This window comes from Mobula hypostoma, chromosome 18, assembly GCF_963921235.1.
Source record: "Mobula hypostoma chromosome 18, sMobHyp1.1, whole genome shotgun sequence".
Lineage (NCBI taxonomy): Eukaryota > Metazoa > Chordata > Chondrichthyes > Myliobatiformes > Myliobatidae > Mobula > Mobula hypostoma.
This window is the reverse complement of record NC_086114.1, coordinates 36,046,971-36,067,281: the sequence shown is the minus strand read 5'-3', so window position 1 is coordinate 36,067,281 and position 20,311 is coordinate 36,046,971. Positions and strand designations below refer to the sequence as shown.

Genomic DNA, 20,311 nt, shown 5'->3' with positions numbered 1-20,311 from the left:
TCTGTTTCCTCAATACTACCTACCCCTCCACCAATCTTCGTACCATCTGCAAACTTGGCAACAAAGCCATCTATTCCATCATCTAAATCATTTATACACAGCATAAAAAGAAGTGGCCCCAACATCAACCCCTGTGGAACATCACTAGTCACTGGCAACCAACCAGAAAAAAATCCTTTTATTCCCACTCGCTGCCTCCTACCAATCAGCCAATGCTCTAACCATGTTAGTAACTTTCCTGTAATACCATGAGCTCTTAACTTGGTAAGCAGCCTCATGTGTGGCACCTTGTCAAAGGCCTTCTGAAAGTCCAAATAAACAACATCCACTGCATCCCCTTTATCTAGCCTACTTGTAATCTCTTCAAAGAATTCTGACAGGTTCGTCAGGCAGGATTTTCCCTGAAGGAAACCATGCTGACTTTGTACTATCTTGTCCATTGTCACCAAGTACTCCATCACCTCATCCCTAACAAATGACTCTAACATCTTCCCATCCACTGAGGTCAGGCTAACTAGTCTATCATTTCCTTTCTGCTGCCTTCCTCCTTTCTTAAAGAATGGAGAAACATTTGCAATTTTTCAGTCCTGTGGCACCACACCAGTGTCCAAAGATTTTTGAAAGATCATTTCTAATGCCACCACAATCTCTAACACTATCTCTTTCAGAATCCTAGGGTGCAGTTCATTTGGTCTGGGTGACTCATGTACCTTTAGGTCTTTTAGCTTTTTGAGCACCTTCTCTCTTGTAATAGTAACTGCACCCACTTCTCTTCCTTCACACACTACAACATCAGGCATACTGCTAGTGTCTTCCACAGTGAAGACTGATGCAAAATACTCATTTAGTTCATCAGCCATCTCCTTGTCCCCCGTTATTATTTCTCCTGCTTCATTTTCTAGCGGTCTTATTTCCACTCTCGTTTCTCTTTTATTTTTAACATACTTGAAAAAACCTTTTACTATCCACTTTGATATTATTTGCTAGCTTGCTTTCATATTTCATCTTTTCCCTTCTAATGATTCTTTTACTTGCTTTCTGTAGGTTTTTAGAAACTTCCCAATCTTCTATCTTCCCACTAATTTTTGTTTTGTTGTATGCCCTTTCTTTTGCTTTTACATTAGCTTTGACTTCCCTTGTCAGCCATAGTTGTACTATTTTACCACTTAAGTATTTCTTCATTTTTGGAATGCATATGTCCATATTTTTCCCAGAAACGAACATCATTACTGCTCTGCTGACATCCCTGCCAACAGCTCCTTCCGATTTACTTTGGCCAACTCCTTTCTCATACCACTGTAATTTCCCTTACTCTATTGAAATACTGCTACATCAAACTTTACTTTTCCCATATCAAATTTCAAGTTGAATAATCATATTGTGATCACTGGTTCCTAAGGGTTCTTTTACCTTAAGCTCCCTAATCGCCTCTGGTTCATTACATAACACCCAATCCAGTACAGCTGATCCCCTAGTAGGCTCAATGACAAACTGCTCTAAAAAACCACCTCGTAGGCATTCAACAAACTCACTCTCCTGAGATCCATTACCAACCTGATTTTCCCAATCAACCTGCATGTTAAAATCTCCCATGACTACCATAATGTTGCCCTTTTAACATGCCTTTTCTATTTTCTATTGTAACCTGTCATCCATCTCCCAGCCACTGTTGGGAGGTCTGTATGTAACTGCCAACAACATCCTTTTACCCTTGCAGTTTCTTAACTCAACCCACAAGGATTCAACATCTTCCAATCCTGTGTTACATCTTTCTACTGATTTGATGCCATTCTTTACCAGTAGAGCCACACCACCTCTGCCTACCTTCCTATCCCTCCGATATAACGTGTAACCTTGAACGTTCAGCTCCCAACTGTAGCCATCCTTCAGCCTTGATTCATGGATGACCACAACATCATACCTGGCAAACTGTAATAGTGTCACAAGATCACCCACCTTATCCCTTATACTACATGCATTTAGGTTCAACATCTTGAGTACCGTATTTGCTGTCCTTCCTGATTCTGCATCCCTAATGTTTTGATACTTAGCCTGTTGGTTGCAACCAAGTCCCATCACTTGCCTGCCCTTCCTGACAATCTGATTGCACGCTATCTTTACTTTTTTACCATCTGTCCTATCCTGAGTTCCTTCACTCCGGTTCCCACCCTCCTGCCAAATTAGTTTAAACCCTCCCCAACAGCTCTAACAAACCTGCCCACGAGAATATTGGTCCCCCTCGGGTTCAGGTGCAACCCGTCACTTTTGAACAGGTCATACCTCCCCCAGAAGAGATCCCAATGATCCTAGAACTTATTGCATTCGGCACGAAAAGCACACCACAGCCATTTAAATGGCACAGTGGGAGGGGAGAAAAAAGATAAACAGGAAACCTCAACAGACGCTTTATCCAGAGCCAACACCTCTTCCAAGCCGAAGCCTCCTTTGAGCCAAAGCCAGTCACTTCTACTCTCGCTACTGGTCTACTCCCGACAATGGCCGCTCCAGTTATCCCTTCTGTACTTTTAGTTTGCTGGTGAAAGTTGCTGGTGAACGCAGCAGGCCAGGCAGCATCTCTAGGAAGAAGTACAGTCGATGTTCCAGGCCGAGACCCTTCGTCAGGAACATCGACTGTACTTCTTCCTAGAGATGCTGCCTGGCCTGCTGCATTCACCAGCAACTTTGATGTGTGTTGCTTGAATTTCCAGCATCTGCAGAATTCCTCGTGTTTGCGTGTACTTTTAATTTGTAGAGCTCTGTAGACACCGCTGATAGGCCCCGTACAATGGACAAACGCCCTTGAAGCTCTCTTTTTAAGTAATCGCCACTGACCTGTGAGAAACACCTCCTCTTTGTAGAGCTCTGTGACACCGCTGATAGGCTCCGCACAATTTACTCCACCTTGTAGCCATTCTGTAGGAACGTCTCATTTCCTCTGGGAGATTCTCTGGGTCTAAAATAGTTTTCGTACAGTTAATGAAAGTAGTAAGAACTACTCTACGTTGGGAGGCATGATAGTGACTGTTATTGTTGAGGTATAAGTCTACGTGAGTGTGTTTCCGATAGATGCCATGTCCTAGGCTACCATCCAGTTTCCATTGTATTAGAATGTCCAGGAATTTTAACAAAGGTGAAGGTCTCACTCTAAGTAAGAACTGGAATTCAATTGTAAACAAGGTAGGAAAGCGGAAAACTGGTTGCTTGAGGACGAACCAATCAGGCTACAGGAGTATAAATACCATCGGACTAGAATATCATCCCTGATGAAGATGGCAGAGTTGGCATCAAAATATCGGTTATAATCAATACCTGTAGCCAGCTGAAAGCCCGAGGAGAGTAATTTATTGTTTCCTCTTTTAAATTATTGGCTAGCTTACCTTCATATTTAATCTTTTTTCTCTTTATAGCTTTTTCAGTTGCCTTCAGTTGTTTTTGCTTTAAATTCCCAATTCTCTACCTCCCCATTATTTTTTGCTGTATTACATGCCCCCTCTTTTCCTTTATGCTGTCTTTGACTTTGCTTGTCAGCCATGTTTGCTTTCTTCCTTCAGAATACTTCTTCATCTTTGGGATGTCTCTTTCCAGCGCCCTCTGAATTTCCCTGCAGAAACACCAGCCATTGCTGTTCTGCAATCATCTCTGCTAGTGTCTCCTTCCAATCAACTTTGGCCAGCTCCTCTCTCATGGCTCTGCAATTCCCTTTGCTCCACTGTAATACCGATACATCTGATTTTAGATTTTCCTTCTCAAGCGCAGGGTGAACTCTATAATATTATCACTGTCTCCCAAGGGTTCCTTTACCTTAAGCTTCCTAATCAAATCTGGATCATTACACAACACCCAAACCAGAATTGTCATTCCTCTAGCGGGCTCCATCACAAGCAGCTCTCAAAAGCGTTCTCATAGGCATTCTACAAATGTCCTCTCTTGGAATAAAGTTGTAAGTCTCGAGAAATCCTGACAATGTAATGGGATGAGGATGTTCTTCTTACTGGAAAATCTGGAATTGGGGATTACTATTTAAAAATAAAGGGTCCCCTATTTATGACAGAAATGAGCCGAAGTGTTTTGACATAATTTCTGTGAGTTTAAAGTCAGTAAAAAATTGCTAGGGAAAATGAAAGTCAGTCCAAAAATTTGGAGACAGATCTCTGAATAGGAAAGCAGACACCCAGAAATCTACAGGAAAATTTAGCTAATTTTCAACAAGTTTCTAGACCATTATACATCATCTACAAATGCACTCCGATACTTGCCAAGCCTACTTTTGTAAAACCTTCCAAAGTTGCATCCAGGAACTCCCAGAAAGAAACATAAAAAGTGCTGGAAATACTTGGCAGATTGGTTGGGCAGCTGGAGAGTAAAACAGAGTTAATGTTTCAGATTTATGACCTTCCATCAATCTGTGAATGTTAACTCTGTTTTCTCTTCAGCTTTTCTTTGTTTAACTGTTTCATTATGCTGTCTGCATAGCTCTGAGAACTTCAGCTGTAGAGGAGCTCAAAACTAGAGCCAAACTTTAAAAAAAACACAGTCCAAACTGCAATAATTTATTTTTTGTTCATTCATGAAACTCCACGTCTCCAATGTTGCAAACCATACAGAATTTTTGATTTTATTAATTTTATTTTAAGAATCTTGCATGTGGCTATTAAAATGTACTTAGAGCCAAGTACCTAACCTGATTTATTTATCGTTGGTCAGTGGTACGACGATCAGAATCAGGTTTATTATCACTGACATATGTTGTGCATTTTTTGGTGAACTGGTAAATGCTAGTATGACTTTTGAGTTCATGTGTATAATTATTATTACTGATTTTCATTTGATTAAGCTTCAGAGGGTGAAAGTTAATGCTGAAAATTCCCAACAATATAAATAAATTAAGAAAAGCTTTGGAACTTAAGCAAGAATTTAAAATAATTGAACAATTCAGCCCCTACTCAACAACAATTTCCAGAGATATTTTTGTCCCTGAGTCAGGTTAATAAGTGAAACATGCAGGACTTGAGATAAATAACATTTAAAGGTTACACAAGGGAATAGCCAAAGGGTGGTGAATTTGTGGAATTTGTTGCCACATGCAGCTGTGGAGGTCAGGTCGTTGGATGTATTTAAGGCAGAGATTGATAGGTTCTTGATTGGACATGACATCAAAGTTTATGGGGAGAAAGCTGGGAACTGGGGTTGAGGAGGAGAAAAAAAAGGATCAGTTATGATTGAATGGCCGAGCAGACTCAATGGGTCAGATGGCATAATTTTGTTCCTATGTCTTATGGTCTTATGGAATAGAAAAAGGAATAAGATATGTTAATTGCACTGGGTGAACAAGTCCAGGAGGAAGTTCTGATGAATTTAACTGTTGGGCTGAAAGGCCTACTTTATCTAGGTAAATTCTGTGTAATCTCTTTGCAGATTCATCATTATATCTTGACTCCTATATTCTATACCTTGAGGTGAAGTCTAGAATTTCATGAGATTTCCTGATATCTTGCCTTAATATTCTGAGATTCGATATTCAAATCCCAGAGCCTTACTCCATCACCAGGTCTCCTTCCGTTCAGATCGTTCCTTTGCCTGTTACTTTTCCTAAGAATATTCATCCCTTCCCACTGGCTGACACGAGGTTATGGGAGGTTTAGTGTAACAAAGCAGCAATATGGTGGAAACAGCTGGGTTTAAAGAAGAGAGAGGATTTTGAAACTTACTTTCTGTAAGTGGAGATATGACTTCCTTCTAAACACCGTAGTCTACGTATTAAGGTCAGGATGGGGAAAATTTTTGCTCGTAACCAAGCCACACAACAGTCTCCAGCACAGACTCATGTAAGTTAATTTTTAATATGATGGTACACTACACTGGCAGAAATTCAACAAGCACTTTGTTTCGGTCTTGTGGTTACCAAGGCTCTTGTTTGGATTTCCATTGTGCAGTGTACTTCCGTCACTTCATAATCCTTTGCCAGCAATTTATCTGATGGGAAAATACTTTTTCCATGAGGCTGTCACTGGTAACGTCAGATTTAGAGTTATGATCTTTGGACACTTGACTTTTCTATAAAAAACGGTCCATCATGAAAACATTCAGATATTTTCGTGGCAGACCCATTGCTTTAATAAAGCAAAACATTGAATTTTCATAAATCATGAAGGCTGATCTGTCTTCATCAGTAGGTGCAGTGTCGTGACTAATACAAAATTAGTCTGTTTTCATCAATGACCAAGAGGGGTTTACCCTACCCCCTCTATGAGAAGCTACACTATGACCATTAGCATTCTGCCCTGGCTTCACCACCAAGCACAATATTGTTCAAAAGAGGACCATCCTCGCTTCAATATTAAGGCAGCATGTTTCTCATAAGCTGATTCCCCTTTCTTCAGTACCATGGCAATAGGTGACTGGAGTGTCTTCTTACTGTGTCCCACTATCCTCAGTAAGACATTGTTCCATCTTCTCCATGGGTAAGTAAGGATACAGTTGGGGAAATAGATACTTTTCATAGATTGTTTATTCTCTTCCGGTATTACTCATGTTAGTCACCCCATTCTGTTTCCCAATCAGCAGCCACGGGTAGCTCCACTGTGCCAAGCGATATTGGTTGGTCAATTCCACTATATCAGATTTTTGTCCAGCTCTTGGTCTCTGGCAGCATTGTAACATCTGATGAATGAGGAAACCTTTCTAGCTTAAAGTTAAGATCAGATTTATTTGTCACATGTACAGTGAAATGCATTGTTTGCATCAAATCAAATCAGTGAGGATTGCGGGGGCAGCCTGCAACATCTCCAAGATTCTGGCTCCTGCAGAGCATGCCCACAACTTGCTAACCCTAATTCATCTCTCATTGGAATGCAGGTGGAGAACATACAAACTCCTTACAGACAGCAGTGGGAATTGAACCCCAGTAAGTGATCACTGGTGCTGTAAAGCATTGGTGCTAACCGCTATGCTACCGTGCCACATGGTTTAAATATGAATGTGGAGAGTATACCAACTAGTTGCATCACAGCCTGGTATGGAAACACCATAGTATAGTCATAGTCATAGTCATACTTTATTGATCCTGGGGGAAATTGGTTTTCGTTACAGTTGCACCATGACCTTGAACGCCCTTGAACGCCCTTGAATAGAAAAATCTACAAAGAGTAGGGGAATACAGCCCAGTCCATCATGGGTAAAGCTCTCCCCACTGTTGAGCACATCTACAAAGAGTTCTGTTATAGGAAAGTGGCATCCATCATCACAGACCTCCACCATCCAGGCTCCGTGCTCTTCACACTGCTGACCTCAGGAAGGAGGTACAGGAGCCTTATGTCCCACACTGCCAGGTTCAGGAACAGTTATTACCTGTCAACCATCAGGTTCCAGAACCAGAGGGGTTAACTTCACTCACCCCAGTACAGAATAGATTCCACAATCTATGGACTTACTTCCAATGACTTTACAACTCATGTTATTATTTATTTGTTATTTTGTTCTTCTTTTTGTATATGTATAATTTGATCTCTTTTGCAAATTCATTGTTTGCCTGTCTTTATTTGTGTGTAGTTTTTCATTGATTTGATTATTTCTTTATATCTACTATGAATGCCCGCAAGAAAGTGTGTCCTAGGTAGTATTTGGTGACATATACTATGAGAATAAATTTACTTTAAACTTTGAGAGGCTTTGTATGGGTTCCTTTCAATGATTTTCTCTTCCAGAGTGGTCATTCCACTTTGCAGTGGGAATTTGGATGTTCCACTAATGCGTCAATGTCTGGACAGGGCCTTGGTTCTAGACAACAAGCTGTGCAAGTTCTCCATTCAAGTGTGTGACTGCACTGGAGATCTTGCAAAACTACTCGAGGTACTCGCCCGTGCAGAAGTAAGGTGAGTGTAGAGTGTGTGAAATTAGTTCATAAACGTACTTAGAATGTTATTATTCCTGGATTGTAACAATTATATTAAGATCCTAGAAGTCATAAAATTTTATATCAGCAGCTATTTAGCCCATCAAATCCATGCTGGCTCCTTAGGCAGCAAATGACCAGCCTTAATCCCCCGGATTTTCTGTCACCCTGAAATTATTTTTCCTCAGTTACTCATCAAATTTCCTGTGGAATGCGCTGAGTGTTCACTATCCACTCAGGTAGAAAATTCCAGCTCCTCACAACGTGAAAGAAATTAAATTTTCTAAGCATTCAAGGTCTTAATGTTGGTGTGCATCTGTGCTGTATGTAGATCTGTGTTTGAAAATGATGGGGTATGGTATACAGTAGGAGCTAGTGTGAGTGCGTGTATATCGGTTTGGTAATGTATTTTGAAGAAAGGTTATTTTCCAAGTGCCATCATAGGGAAGAATTCCAGTCATCTGGTCCAAGTTTCTCCTCTTTTCAGTTTGTGAGATGACCTCTGATGGTGAAAGGTTGATGTAGAGTTGTTGAGTCATTGGGGATCATGTCATGAACTCATGCATTTCTGATATTGGCCTATTGAAAGGATGGACATGGAAGTCATAGAATCTGCATCATAGATTTGCCTCATGTCTAAAGTCACATTTGGACATGATATCAAGCTGCTAATGGTGAATTAATTGATTTGTACCAGATTTGATGTTGTCCAAGGTGGACAACGATCAAATTCACACTAACAATCTCCTCAAACAAAGTAGCTAAAATTACAAGGTAATCAAAAAAAAAAGCCAATTTCCGTGGCAACCTTCATTCAGGAGTTTTATATTCGGAAATCTAAGTGATCCTTGTCTTAAGGTGAATCCGTTTTTCTATAACCCTTTTTGCAAGATGTGAGCATATTGCCACTGGTTTACTTGCATCTTCATGTACTGCTCAACAAGGCGACCAGATCAGCAGAGGTGAGCTGAAACAGTGGCCAGTTGTTCATGCATGTCAATGCTGGTAATTAACATGATTACCTGATTCATTACCTGCCCTCCATTTATTCTTTCCCCTTACATTCTCTCAATCTTTCTTTTTGCCTTAGGGTGCTGGATGTTATTCAGGAGCGCTTTTTTGTCACCTCAGCTATTTTCAACATTAAGGTAATAAAAACAATGAACAGTCACATCAGTAGGGGATGGAGGGATATGGATCATATCCAGATCAAAGGCATTTAGCTTCATTTGGCATTGTGTTCTGCACAGACATTGTGGGCCGAAGGGCCTTTTCCTGTACTTTTCTGTGTTCAGTGTGTTGAAGTCACATACTTTTCATTAATGGTTATCAGCTGGGAAAATCCAATGTACACCTGCTTTTAAATTCAGCACTGATTGAAAGGAATGAATGTTGTCCCTGACTAGAAACTAGGAAACATAAAAAAAATTATATGTTCACCACAGGGACTGAACGAGCTCAAACGCAAGAATGTTTGTGTCAGGGTAAAAACTCAACCAAGTACTTTCAGCGAGAACTGGAAGCAATTATTTTGCATGGTCACCAGAAGAAATGGATAGCCATTCACTTCATACAGAACATTCCATTGCAGTATGAGGTGTTAAGTGTTTTAGATCAGCCATGATTTAATAATTAGATTCTAATTAAATGGTAGAAAAGCTTGAAGAGCAGAATGGCCTCTTCCTGTTTTATATGACTTAAAGACCATTTCAAACTTCTGTCAACATGTTTTAGACATTATTGCTATAAAAGCTACCAATTCGGGCGTTCAGTTAGAATCAGAATCAGATCTAATATCACTAGCCTATGTCATGAAATTTGCTGTTTTGCGGCAGCAGTACATTGCAATACATAATCGTTTAAGAAAACTATAAATTGCAATCAGAAATATATATAAAAATTAAATTAAGTAAGTAGTGCAAAAAGCAAGCAAAAAAAAATAGTGAGGCCGTGTTCATGTGTTCATTGACTATTTAAAAATCTGATGGCGGAGGGGAAGAAGCTGTCCCTGAAACGTTGAGGAAATATTGATATATTAGGGGCATTTAAGGGTCTCTTAGATAAGACACGTTTTTAAAATTGATTCATTTATGGGAAGTGGGCATTGCCAGCTAAGCCAGCATTTATTGCCCATCCCTAGTTGCCCTTGAGAAGATGGTGACGAGCTGCCTTCTTGAACCGGGGCAGTCCCTGAGGTGCAGGTACACCCACAGAGCTGTTAGGGAGGGAATTCCATGATCCTGACCCAGTGACAATGAAGGAACAGCAATATGTTTCCAAGTCAGGTTGGTGAGTGACTTGGAGGGGGATTTCCAAGTGGTGGTATTCCCAGGTATCAGCTGTTCTCATCCTTCTGGATGGTAGTGGTTGTGGGTCTGGAAGGTGCTGCCTTAGGAACTTTGAACTTTGATTGATGAAAGAAAAATGGAAGGAAGGATTGGATTAATCTTGACGTAGATTAAAAGTTTGGCACAACATTTTAAGCCGAAGGGCCCGTACTGTGCTGTACTGCTTTACTTTCTATGTTCTATGACACCTGGGCCTACATGTTAGCTGGGCATGATACAAGTTTTAAAAGAAAAGCTACCATCAAGCAGCCACAGTAACACTGCTAGTAGAGCTGCTGCCTCTCAGTGCCAAGAGACCCAGGTTCAATCCTAATCTCTGGTGCTGCCTGTTCTTCCTGTGATCACATGAGTTTCTTCTGGAAGCTCCAGGTTTTCTCCTACAACCTAAAGTTGTGAGGGTTGGAAGGTTAATTGGCCACTATAAATTGCCCCTAGTGTGTAGGAGTTGATGGGAATGTAGGGGGAACAATAAAACATTAATGTAGGCTCAATATAAGTGAGTAGTTGACAGAATAGACTCAGTGGGCTGTAGGATCCATTTCCAAATGTTGCTTCTTCCCCCGGCTCCATAAGTGCTACAGAGATGGCACAGCTCCATGTTCCGTCATATTTTTTCCAACAAAAGTGTCATTCAATTAGATTACCATCTTATATGGTCAGGGAGACCACACAACAGAGAGGATGGATAATTTAGCTTATTTGGTATTCTTTAGACACAAGACCATAAGACAAAGATGCAGAATTAAACCATTTGGCCCAATGAGTCTGTTCAGCCATTCCATCATGGCTGATTTATTATCCCTCTCAACCCCATTCTTCTGCCTTCTCCCCGTAACCTTTGACACCCTTACTAATCAAGAACCTATCAACTTCCATTTTAAATATACCCAATTACTTGGCCTCCACAAATTCCACAGATTCACCACCCTATGGCTAAAGAAATTCCTCCTCATCTCTGTTCTAAAGAAACACCTTCTATTTTCAGGCTGTGTCCTCTGGTCTTAGACTGTCCCAGTATTGAAAATATCCTTTTCATGTCCACGCTCCAGGCCTATCAACGTTCAGTAGGTTTCAATGAGATCCCTCCCCTGTCCCCCATTCTCCTAAACTCCAGTGAGAAAAGGCCCAGAGCCATCAAGCACTCCTCATCTATCAATCCTTTCATTCCCAGGATCATTCTTGTTAACCTCCTCTGGATCCACTCCAGTGCCAGCACATCCATCCTTAGATATGGGGCTCAAATCTGCTTACAGTACTCCAAATGTGGCCTGACCAATGTGTTATAAAGCCTCAGTATTACATCCTTGCTTTTATATTCTATTCCTCACAAAATGAATGCTAACAATACAAACAACAGGAATTCTGCGGATGCTGGAAATTCAAGCAACACACATCAAAGTTGCTGGTGAATGCAGCAGGCCAGGCACCATCTCTAGGAAGAGGTGCAGTCGACGTTTCAGGCCGAGACCCTTCGTCAGGACTAACTGAAGGAAGAGTGAGTAAGGGATTTGAAAGCTGGAGGGGGAGGGGGAGATGCAAAATGATAGGAGAAGACAGGAGGGGGAGGGATAGAGCCAAGAGCTGGACAGGTGATAGGCAAAAGGGGATACGAGAGGATCATGGGACAGGAGGTCCGGGAAGAAAGACAAGGGGCGGGGGGGACCCAGAGGATGGGCAAGAGGTATATTCAGAGGGACAGAGGGAGAAAAAGGAGAGTGAGAGATAGAATGTGTGCATAAAAATAAGTAACAGATGGGGTACGAAGGGGAGGTGGAGCCTTAGCGGAAGTTAGAGAAGTCGATGTTCATGCTATCAGGTTGGAGGCTACCCAGACGGAATATAAGGTGTTGTTCCTCCAACCTGAGTGTGGCTTCATCTTTACAGTAGAGGAGGCCGTGGATAGACATGTCAGAATGGGAATGGGATGTGGAATTAAAATGTGTGGCCACTGGGAGATCCTGCTTTCTCTGGCGGACAGAGCGTAGATGTTCAGCAAAGCGGTCTCCCAGTCTGCGTCGGGTCTCGCCAATATATAAAAGGCCACATCGGGAGCACCGGACGCAGTATAACCTTACACTTCCTCCCTTACCACCATTCAGGGCCCCAAACAGTCCTTCCAGGTGAGGCAACACTTTACCTGTGAGTTGACTGGGGTGATATACTGCATCCGGTGCTCCCAATGTGGCCTTTTATATATTGGCGAGACCCGACGCAGACTGGGAGACCGCTTTGCTGAACATCTACGCTCTGTCCACCAGAGAAAGCAGGATCTCCCAGTGGCCACACATTTTAATTCCACATCCCATTCCCATTCTGACATGTCTATCCACGGCCTCCTCAACTGTAAAGATGAAACCACACTCAGGTTGGAGGAACAACACTTTATATTCCGTCTGGGTAGCCTCCAACCTGATGGCATGAACATCGACTTCTCTAACTTCCACTAAGGCCCCACCTCCCCCTCGCACCCCATCTGTTACTTATTTTTATGCACACATTCTTTCTCTCACTCTCCTTTTTCTCCCTCTGTCCCTCTGAATATACCTCTTGCCCATCCTCTGGGTTCCCCCCCCCCCCCGTCTTTCTTCCCGGACCTCCTGTCCCATGATCCTCTCGTATCCCCTTTTGGGTATCACCTGTCCAGCTCTTGGCTCTATCCCTCCCCCTCCTGTCTTCTCCTATCATTTTGGATCTCCCCCTCCCCCTCCAACTTCCAAATCCCTTACTCACTCTTCCTTCAGTTAGTCCTGACGAAGGGTCTCGGCCTGAAACGTCGACTGCACCTCTTCCTACAGATGCTGCCTGGCCTGCTGTGTTCACCAGCAACTTTGATGTGTGTTGCTAACAATACATTTGCCTTTGCTTACTATCGACTCAAACAGAAAGTTAACCTTTAGGGAATCATACATTAGGACTCCCAAGTCCCTTTGCACCTCTGATTTCTGAATTTGCTCCCAGTTTAGAAAGTAGTCTATACCTTTATTCCTTCTACCAAAGTACATGACCATTCATTCCATACACTGTATTCCATCTGTCACAACTTTGTCCATTGCCCTAATCTGTTCCAGATTTCTGCAGACTCTTCTTCCTCAGCACTACCTGCCACTCCATCTACTTTTGTAACATCCAAAAATGTGGCCACAAGCTCATCAATTCCATCATCCAGATCATTAACATATACTATGAAAAGTAGTGGACCCGACACTGGCCTCTCTGGAACACCAATAGCCACTAGCAGCCAACCACTCTTTGCCTTCTGCCAGTCGGACAAGCCTTAAGCTTGTTGAAATAATAAATAAATGAAGTAAACACAAAATAATCTGCAGATGCTGGGGTCAAAGCAACACTCACAACACGCTGGAGGAACTCAGCAGACCGGGCAGCATCCGTGGAAACGTCGACCAATCTTTTGCACGGATGCTACCCGGACAAATAAATGAAGTAATTAGGAGCCCTCCTTGGCAGGTTAGGCTATTCCCTCTAAGGAGTCAATGTCCACCAATGGCTTACCTCCATCTTCTGCGCTCTTGACCAAATGTTTTTACATTCTGAGAAATTCGCAGTAACACTAACAAGTCAGTCATAAAGTACACACCAGCAAATTGAAGTGTTGTCTGCTTAAGCTTCCCATCAGGCTGTTAAAGATTTGGCTGCATCTTGATCACTCATAAAACACATAACATTGGCATGCTCTCCCATAATAATTATTTACAGATAAGTATTTCCATCTGGTACCAGAAATATCTACTGCTTCATTGCCATTAGTATGCATGCAGTTATTCGCCATTTTATGAAGGAAAATAAAATTACCTCACTTTCTGTAATTTCTTTTGAGGCCCCATGAACTTAGTGCTGTTAATCAGGAGACTGCCACAACACGTTCAACTTATGTTATCATTACCTGGGAGTTTGAGAACCTTGACGATGCAACTGGTCACTGTAAACCCCTTGCTGAAACCGTCAGGTGACATCTATTACTGCTGGGGCTGGTTGCTGTTCCACACATAACATCTGCAACATGTATAAGATCGGTAATGGTTAAGATTGTGCCCTGTAACAGTTCCCATGTGTAACATCTGTTACTGTTGGACTGTGAGCACTAATACTTTACATTAGTGTTTTCCACCTTTTTTAGCCCAACATTTACATTTTCATTGTTACGAACGACCCCCACTAAAGCACCATCATACTTGTCAAGCAACATACATCAAAGTTGCTGGTGAACGCAGCAGGCCAGACAGCATCTCCAGGAAGAGGTACAGTTGACGTTTCAGGCCGAGACCCTTCGTCAGGACTAACTGAAGGAAGAGCTAGTAAGAGATTTGAAAGTGGGAGGGGGAGGGGGAGATCCAAAATGATAGGAGAAGACAGGAGGGGGAGGGATGGAGCCAAGAGCTGTATGGGTGATTGGCAAAAGGGATATGAGAGGATCATGGAACAGGAGGCCCAGGGAGAAGGAAAAGGGGGAGGGGGGGGAAAAAACCCAGAGGATGGGTTGACCTAATCAGTTCCCCTCTACTAGTCCAGTCCCTATATACAAACGTACTTCCATCCCCCATCAGGAAGGTCTCAAAGCTCTCCGCTTCTTTTTGGATTCCAGACCTAATCAGTTCCCCTCTACCACCACTCTGCTCCGTCTAGCGGAATTAGTCCTTACTCTTAATAATTTCTCCTTTGGCTCCTCCCACTTCCTCCAAACTAAAGGTGTAGCTATGGGCACCCATATGGGTCCTAGCTATGCCTGTCTTTTTGTTGGCTTTGTGGAACAATCTATGTTCCAAGCCTATTCTGGTATCTGTCCCCCACTTTTCCCTTGCTACGTTGATGACTGCATTGGCGCTGCTTCCTGCACGCATGCTGAGCTCGTTGAATTCATTAACTTTGCCTCCAACTTTCACCTTGCCCTCAAGTTTACCTGGTCCATTTCTGACACCTCTCTCCCCTTTCTAGATCTTTCTGTCTCAATCTCTGGAGACAGCTTATCTACTGATGTCTACTATAAGCCTACTGACTCTCACAGCTATCTGGACTATTCCTCTTCTCACCCTGTCTCTTGCAAAAATGCCATCCCCTTCTCGCAATTCCTCCGTCTCCGCTGCATCTGCTCTTAGGATGAGGCTTTTCATTCCCGGATGAGGGAGATGTCCTCCTTTTTTAAAGAAAGGGGCTTCCCTTCCTCCACCATCAACTCTGCTCTCAAACGCATCTCCCCCATTTCACGCACATCTGCTCTCACTCCATCCTCCTGTCACCCCACTAGGAATAGGGTTCCTCTGGTCTTCACCTACCATCCCATCAGCCTCCGGGTCCAACATATTATTCTCCGTAACTTCCGCCACCTCCAACGGGATCCCACCACTAAGCACATCTTTCCCTCCCCCGTCTCTCTGCTTTCCGCAAGAATCGCTCCCTACGCAATTCCCTTGTCCATTCGTTCCCCCCCCATCCCTCCCCACTGATCTCCCTCCTGGCACTTATCCTTGTAAGCGGAACAAGTGCTACACATGCCCTTACACTTCCTCCCTCACCACCATTCAGGGCCCCAGACAGTCCTTCCAGGTGAGGCAACACTTCACCTGTGAGTCGGCTGGGTGATATACTGCGTCTGGTGCTCCTGATGTGGCCTTCTATATATTGGGGAGACCCGACGCAGACTGGGAGATCGTTTTGCTGAACACCTACGCTCTGTCCGCCAGAGAAAGCAGGATCTCCCAGTAGCCATACATTTTAATTCCACATCCCATTCCCATTCTGATATGTCTATCCACGGCCTCCTCTACTGTCAAGATGAAGCCACACTCAGGTTGGAGGAACAACACCTTATATTCCGTCTGGGTAGCCTCCAACCTGATGGCATGAACATTGACTTCTCTAACTTCCGCTAATGCCCCACCTCCCCCTCATACCCCATCCGTTATTTATTTATATACACACATCCTTTCTCTCTCTCACCTTTTTCTCTCTCTGTCCCTCTCACTATATCCCTTGCCCATCCTCTGGGTTTTCCCTCCTCCCCCTTTTCCTTCTCCCTGGGCCTCCTGTCCCATGATCCTCTCATATCCCTTTTTCCAATCACCTGTCCAGCTCTTGGCTCCATCCCTCCCCCTCCTGTCTTCTCCTATCATTTTGGATCTCCCCCACCCCCTCCCACTTTCAAATCTCTAACTAGCTCTTCCTTCAGTTAGTCCTGACGAAGGGTCTCGGCCCAAAACGTCGACTGTACCTCTTCCTAGAGATGCTGCCTGGCCTGCTGCGTTCACCAGCAACTTTGATGTGTGTTGCTTGAATTTCCAGCATCTGCAGAATTCCTCGTGTTTACATCATACTTGTCAACGCCCCTCTTAGGCACAGTGTACTTTCTGGCGCCCCTATAGTGTAAAAATATGTCTATCATATGCCACACATGAGGCCACTTAACAAGATAAAATCTTTTGGCGTTACAGGAAAGATATTAGCATGCATAGTGAAATGGCTGACAGGCGGGCGGGAGCAAGTGGGAATAAAACCTTTTCTGGTTGGCTGCCAGTGACTAGTGGTGTTCCTCAGGGGTCAGTATTGAGACCACTGCTTTTCACATTGTTTGTCAATGATTTAGATAATGGAATTGAATGCTTTGTGGCAAAAGTTTGTGGATGATACGAAGTTAGGTGGAGGGGTAGATAGTACTAAGGGAGCAATGCGATTGCAGAAGGAGGACTTAGACAAATTGGAAGAATGGGCAAAAAGTGGCAGATGGAAGACAGTGCTGGGAAATGTGTGATAACACATTTTGGTAAAAGGAACAATGGTGTGGACTATCATCTAAACGGGGAGAAGGTTCAAACATCAGAGGTGCAGAGGGACTTGGAAGCCCTCTTGCAAGACTCCCAAAAGATTAGTTTACAGGTTGAGTCTGTGGAAAAGAAGGCAGGTGCAATGTTGGCATTTATTTCAAGGGGGATAGAATTTAAAAGCAAGGAGGTAATGCTGAGCCTTTATAAGACACAAGTCATGCTGCACTTGGAGTATTGTCAACAGTTTTGGGCCTTACATCTCAGAAAGGATGTGTTGTCATTGGAGGGAGTCCAGAGGAGGTTCATGAGGATGATTCCAGGAATGAAGGGGCTAACATATGAGGCAGCTTTGGCCTGTATTCACTGGAATTTAGAAGAATGCAAGGGATCTCATTGAAACCTACCGAATGTTGAAAGGACTAGATAAGGTGGATGTGGAGAGGACGTTTCCTATGGTGGGCGTATCCAGAACTAGAGGGCACAGCCTCAGAATTGAGGTGCAATGCTTTAGAACAGAGGAAAGGAGAATTTTTTTTAGCCAGAGAGTGATAGATCTCTGTCACTGACTGCTGTGGAGGCCAAGTCCATGCATATGTTTAAGGCAGAAGCGCATCAGTCAGAGCATCAAAGGATATGGTGAGAAGACAGGTGTATGGGATTGAGTGGGATCTGAGATCAGCCATGATGGAATGTGGAGCAGACTCAATGGGCTGAATGGCCTAATTCTGCTCCTATGTCTTATGGTCTTATGGAAACTAGCTCTTGGCATGATACTGCCTGAACCGTGGCTAAAGGTAAGCTTAAAAATTTCGCTCTCTCCATCATAGCATTCCGTATCTGTTCATCTCAAAGGCACAAGGGACTATTATCATTTAAAATTTAACTATTCCTGTTCATCTCAGTACTTCCTCTGTGATACAGTACTGTGCAAAAGTCTTAGGCACATATATATAGCTGGGGTACCTAAGAAATTTGCATTTTATGTATTGCACTGTACTGCAACCGCAAAAAACAAATTTCATGACATATGTGAGTGATGATAAACCCGATTCTGATATGGGTCTCTATTGTGGACTGAGTCTAGGAAGGGGGCAGGGAGAGGGAAATCACAGTTGGGGAAAGGGAAAGGGAAGCATCAGAGAGACATTCTGTAATGATCAATAAATCAATTGCTTGGAGTCAAATGAGCTTGCCTGTTGTCTCAGGGCTGGGTGTGTTTGCATCCACACCATCTGCCCCACCCCTGCACCCCTTCTCAGCCATCTGTCTCACATCCCTCTCACCGCACTCCACTCTCTCAATTCCCAACATCCATTGCTCCCACTAGATTTACAATCTCACTCCCCACTCCACCTTGTCAAGTTCAGTACTGTGCTAAAGTGTAAGGCACCCTAATGATATATATGTGCCTAAGACTTTTGCACAGTACAATAGATCGCAGTGATTTTCAAAACACACAAATGAGTATTGCTTGTGAATTTATGGACAAGTCTCTCTCAATTATTGCTAATGCTGGAGCTCGGATGCTGAGTTAGGAGATCTCAGACAGTGCTGCAAATGTCATATTAGGTTCTAGCAGATCTGGGATAGGAAGGGAAAATCCAACAGGGCTCCCACTCCACAAAGTCCCTACTGGAGAAGGAGATCAGAGGACTTGGGATGACACAATTAACTAATTGAGGAATATAGGCATCATCTCTTGCCATCTAATTAAACTGTGAGCTTCTCAGCATCATGTATCTTTATTTGCTCCAATTTTGTTACCTCTGATAGTGTCCCATTGAAATTACAATGGATTCTCAATACAGAGCTGTTAGATGACTGGTGACTCTTTCGTAACCAAGGAGCTACCGATTATCCATCTTTGGGTCTCTTAAATGAACTTCCCCCTTCACATTATGCGTGTAAACTACCTGCCTATCAACCCGTAATGTATCTGGCAAGAGAGCAATGAAGTATTTTGGTGTTCCAGCAGTCAGAGGGAATAAGATAATTGGTGGGTGCAATTCCCTTTGGTTGACCAGGGCATAGGTGTGGGAACTTTGGCTGAATAAAACTTGATGCATCCCAAAACCAAGTAACCAAATAACCTGCTAATCTGTGACCCTAAATGATTGTCTAAGTGTGCCGACACTGAGCACCTTTCAGAAACTGATAGGGATTGGAGTGGTATCAAGCATCTCCAATTTCTTTCCACTTTATCCAGACTCTAAGCTAAATAATTCCTCCCCTAATTCTTTCCACCTCTTTCTAAGATTTGTAAACCTGTATACAAGCCTTTGGTCTTTTCTCCCAGTGTTAATTGCTTTGGCTGATTATGTTGTGTAAAGCATCTTGTTAAAAGGTACAAAATAAATGCAAGTTACTGTAGATGGTCAATGTCACAACCTGCTTGGTTCTTTCAGGTCACGTGTGTTATCGAGGTCCGAGACAGATCGCAAATGGTGCAGGTGGAGAGAACGCTGAGGGAACGCTACACCACGTTCACCTGGCAGGAACAGTCTGAAGACTGAGATGAAGAAAAGAAAGTAAAGGTTGCTACAGGCAGAGAACAACGTCTGGCACATGGTGCTTTTCACTTGTAGTTTAGGCAGCCTGTCTCTGTGGTTGTTCATTTCTGATGAGCCGTTGCAGGTAATGCCATCTTGCCAACCGTAGCAAGGTCGGCCTTTTCTCAGTGTCAGCTGCGACACGATTCTCACCTATGAGTTAGAAGCCCCACAAAGAGACTAGAGCACAAAATCCAGGCTGAAACTCGAGTGCAGCACTGAGGAAGTGCAGCATTGGCAGAAGTACAATTGTTTGATGTGAAATAGAAATGAAGCCTTGTCTTTTCTCAGTTGGATGTATACCCTTAAGTACAAGTCTTCTGAAGAGCAATGGGATTTGCCATTGTGTCCTGGCCTTGACTTACTCATCATTACATTACAACTTATGGGACCTTGATTGGAATGCATTCTAGGCAAAAGAAAATGGGGAAACATTTCTGAAGGGTGGATACTTGGTTCACACTTCTGAAGCAGATATCAGAGTATTGAGCATGGATCAGGAATTGCACAGAGCCAAGTTCATCCTATTGTAATACACAATATCAATCAAATGCATGTCTGCACTTCATTGTAACTGATTTTTGAAAGCATTTTCAGTGTCAGTATCAAAGGTTTAACTTTAGATATGATGTAAGTCATGTTAGCTCTGTGAGGTACAAAAGGACAGTTTTGCGTCCCACTGGTCAATGAAATGGAAGATTGGGAGAAATATATACCATTTTACACTGTTGCTTGAAGGCAAAATTGCCC

At 43.0% G+C, this 20,311-nt stretch overlaps 1 protein-coding gene across 1 annotated transcript in view; it reads left to right on the top strand.

The window, feature by feature from the left end:
* LOC134358473 (L-threonine ammonia-lyase) overlaps nucleotides 1-19,975 on the top strand; it is a 43,726-nt gene extending 23,751 nt beyond the window's left edge. Inside the window, exons 9-11 of the mRNA XM_063070717.1 lie at nucleotides 7,704-7,871; nucleotides 8,982-9,039; nucleotides 19,418-19,975. Coding sequence (XP_062926787.1) covers nucleotides 7,704-7,871; nucleotides 8,982-9,039; nucleotides 19,418-19,525 — 334 coding nt within the window. The 3' untranslated portion in view covers nucleotides 19,526-19,975. The remainder of the gene's footprint in view (nucleotides 1-7,703; nucleotides 7,872-8,981; nucleotides 9,040-19,417) is intronic.
* Nucleotides 19,976-20,311: the final 336 nt, after the last annotated feature.